Raw genomic sequence first — 3,804 nt, 5'->3', positions numbered from 1 at the left:
GGGAAGGGGCGCCTCCAGCCGCTGCGGCGCCGGGCAGCGGAGCTCGAACACCGTCTCCGCCTCGCGGAAGGCGATGGAGCACTCGCCGAGCATGCACTCGGCGCACTTGGCCATCACCCAGCCGCCGTCGCCCTTGGAGACGCGCGCGGTCGCGATCGCCTCGTCCGACGACAGCCAGAAGTCAGCACCGGGTCCCAGGAAAGCGAATGCGATGGCGGCCTCTGGTGTGAGCTCTAGCTAGTGAGCGCCGGTGTCGCCACACCGCAGGCACACGTCTAGGAAGTGTCTAGGAAGTGTCGTCACACCTCGTCCGACGACACGCGGTGCAGCCTATGGGGAGAGATGGGGAGAGATGGGGAGAGATGGGGAGATCGCCTCGTCCGACGACACGCGGTGCAGCCTCGTCCCCTTTGCGAATACCGACGCCGGGTCCAGACCCCGCACGCTCTCGTGCTGCTCGCCCGGCTCGTTGACGACTCGGATGGTGAGCTGGTCGCCCGCAAGGACCACCTACACAAGAGGCGCAGGTGTGGCTCTTCTTGGCAGTCCGGGTCGTGAGCTGGTCGCCCGCAAGGACCACCTCGGTCGCGACGACGCTTCATTCATGCACGAGTTCACTAAGCGGTGCTATGAACTAGTGCGTGACTCGACGCCTCCGTCGCGACGACGCCGCCGTGGCGGCCGTACTTGCAGGCGTTGGAGAGGGCGTTGCGGTGGACGAGGCAGAGCAGACGCTGGTCGATGTCGACCACGGGGAGCGGCGAGGGGTGCGTGGTGAGCGGGAACCGCTCGTTGATCTGCCAGGCGAGGCCGAGCGCCTGCGGCTCTCGCGACGCACCCATTCATCGGGTGCACACTGGCTGGTGTGGCCTCGTGGTGCATTCATTAAGAGAGGGCATTCATCGGCTGGTAAATAAATAAATAAATAAATAAATAAATAAATAAATAAATAAATAAATAAATAAATAAATAAAACGACTGGTTGGCCTCGTGGTCCATTCATTCTCATCAAGCCGTGCACTCATTGGCGGGTTGGCGAGGGCCGGGCGCCTGAGCTCGATCTCAATCCACTAACTATTAACTCATCCATCGATCAGTTGGCGAACTAACGGGCCGGGCGCCTGCTCGATCTTGCACGGCGCCGTGCGCGGCAGGTAGTTGCCGTGGAGCACGTCCCGCGCCAGGGCCTAGAAGGCTCCGAGAAGGTTCCGAGAAGGTTCGTAGAAGGTGTGGAGCACGTCCCGCGCCAGGGCCTGCGAGAGCACCGTCTCGAGCGTGTGCGTCAGCCCCGACCTACCACACCACCAACGCACCTGAACCCACACTGGATTCGGTACTGTGGAGGTATGGCGCGTCAGCCCCGACCGCATCGACGCCAGGGAGCCTACGTGCTGAGTACGCCGACATGAGGGCGGGAAGACGGAAGTGTGTGCAGCGTATTCAGAGCACCGCGTGAGTACAACGGATAGGAGTACAGTGAGTCAGCGGAATACGGATGAATACAGCTGAACACGTGGCCCTCTCCGGCGCTAGACGGGGTACAAGAACACGTATTCCGCTTCTAGGCTAGCGAGCGGTGGAAGGTGGCGCCGGCCTCGAGGCCGACCTGAGTAGGCATGAGGAACGAGGTGTGGCGGAGAGAGGGAGGAGGCTGACCGTGCGCCGCATCTCGGCGGCATCTCTCGGCCATGCCTCCCCACATCTCCCCACATCTCCCCCTATCTCGCGACCTTGCGCCGCATCTCGGCCGAGATCGAGTCGAGCTCACATCTCCCCACATCTCCCCCTATCTCGCGACCTTGCGCCGCATCTCGGCCGAGATCGAGTCGAGCTGCGACAGCGCGGCGAGCACGCCGTTCTTCACCTCGTGCCGAGAGAAGCGGTTCGCCTCCTCGTCCTTCTGCCGCTCCACCGCCGCCGCGGTCGCCTCGCGCTCTAGCTGCGCGAGCCTATTCACTGCTCACGAACTGCTCACGACCTGCTCACGACCTGCTCATGAACTGCTCATGAACTGCTCAGGAGTTGCTATGAACTGCTAACTACAAGTAAGGCGGCGCTCTAGCTGCACGAGCCGTTCCTTCTCGGTCACGTCCCGGACGATGATCACGCACGAGCCCGCCTAATTAACTAATTAACTAATTAACTCATTAACGTCCCGGACGATGATCACGCACGAGCCCGCCTCGTCCGAGAGCGCAGAGGAGACGTCGCAGACGGCGGCGCGGGCAGCACCCCCTTCGCCTCCGCCGCCGCCTCCGCCGCCGCCGCCGCCTCCGCCTCCGCCTCCGCCTCCGCCCCGGACGATGCGGCACGTGAAGCGTGAGTGCCACCACGCCGCCTCGACGAGGCGCGTGAACTCGAGCTCGTCGGCGTGTGTCGGCAGCGGCGGCGCGCCGCCACTCCACAGATGCCGCTCGAGCTCGCCTGCAAACAGGCTCCGAGGAGTTCGGCCTTCAGGCTGCCTCTCGGGCTGCCTCTCGGGCTGCCTCTCGGCTGCCTCTCGGCTGCACCTCGGCTGCCTCTCGGCTGCCTCTCGGCTGTCTCTCTGCTGTCTCTCGGCTGCCTCTCGGCTGCCGCTCGGCTGCCTCTCGGCAAGCTCTCGGCGGTCTCTCGGCGGTCTCTCGGCGGTCTCTCGGCTCCAAGCTCGCCCGGCTCTCCGTGCTGTCGGCCCGCCACCCACCTCCCCGCCTCGTGGCGCTGCAGCAGGTTGGCGACGCTCGGCGACGCGGTCGAAGAGAGCGACCCGTCGCGCACCCGCCGCGACACGACGATGACGTCGGCGGCGCCGCGCCACACAAAGTCCATCCGCTCGGCCGCCTCGCGGCCGCGCTCGAGGCCGTGCAGCAGCGGCGCTGCCGTGGCGCCTTCCTCGATGGCGGAGGCGTACAGCTGCTTGGCAAGCACGTCGATCGCGGCGTCGGCGACGAAGCCGACGTCCACCTCGGATGCGACGCCGAGCAGACGCGCGAGCGCGTCGCCGCACCAGACGGCGACCAGCAGCGACCAGCAGCCGACGCACTGGCGCATGAGCGACGCGGCGAGGCGCGCCTTGGCGAGCTGGTACGAGTCCGCCTTGCACTGCTCCGACAGCGCGCGCAGCCGCGCCTCGCGCTCGAACAGCCGCAGCACGATGCACGAGAAGAGGAGGAAGGAGGCGACCAGAGTGACCGCCCAGGCGGCGCCTCCGCCAGCGAGCGGGAGCAGCAGGCCGCACAGTGTGGAGAGGGCCTGCGAGGTGGCCGTGATGAGCGGCGTGCGGAGGCGCGTCGCGTCGGTCGCGTCCACCACGAAGGTCATCAGCCCCGCGAGCACGACCCACTCCCCCCACCGCAGCATGCAGTTTGGCCGGCCCGTGACGGCGTCGACGACAAACGGCGTCGGGAGGAGGTAGAGGGCGAGGTTGGTCGCCGCGGCGCAGAGCTTGACAGCAACGATGCAGCGAGACGTCCAGCGCATCGAGGGCAGCGGCCTGCGCGTCAGCTGCTCCAGCGCGGAGCCCGTTTGCACCGTGAAGGCGAGCAAGACGGCGTTCGACTCGACGGCGCCGAGCCGCACGCAGGCGGCGGAGGGGAGCCAGGCGACGAGCGCGGCGTCGATGAGGGCGAGCAGCGTGATGGAGCCGCCGATGAGAGCCATACCCACCCGCCCGTCATTCAGGAGGTACGCACTCTCCTGCTCGACGTCGACGGCAGGCGCGGCGCTCGACGCGGCGGCGCCGCTGCCGTCCTTGTCGCCGTTTCGTTGCGACGAGGCGCTGGCGACGGCCTCCGCCACGAAGGCGGAGCTCGAGGGCGCCTCGCACAT

At 66.6% G+C, this 3,804-nt stretch overlaps 1 protein-coding gene across 1 annotated transcript; it reads right to left on the bottom strand.

Moving 5' to 3' along the window:
• Positions 1-51: 51 nt before the first annotated feature.
• EMIHUDRAFT_247181 (hypothetical protein) lies at positions 52-3,804 on the bottom strand (the record flags this gene model as incomplete). The annotated part of the gene is made up of 6 exons (XM_005765399.1): positions 52-219; positions 421-510; positions 636-818; positions 1,107-1,187; positions 1,799-1,949; positions 2,744-3,804. Coding segments are annotated over 6 exons (1,734 nt in total), but the record flags the coding sequence as incomplete, so codon positions are not given.

The sequence above is a fragment of the Emiliania huxleyi genome (assembly GCF_000372725.1).
Source record: "Emiliania huxleyi CCMP1516 unplaced genomic scaffold EMIHUscaffold_554, whole genome shotgun sequence".
Classification (NCBI taxonomy): Eukaryota; Haptophyta; order Isochrysidales; family Noelaerhabdaceae; genus Emiliania; species Emiliania huxleyi.
This window is presented reverse-complemented; position numbering and strand designations above follow the sequence as displayed.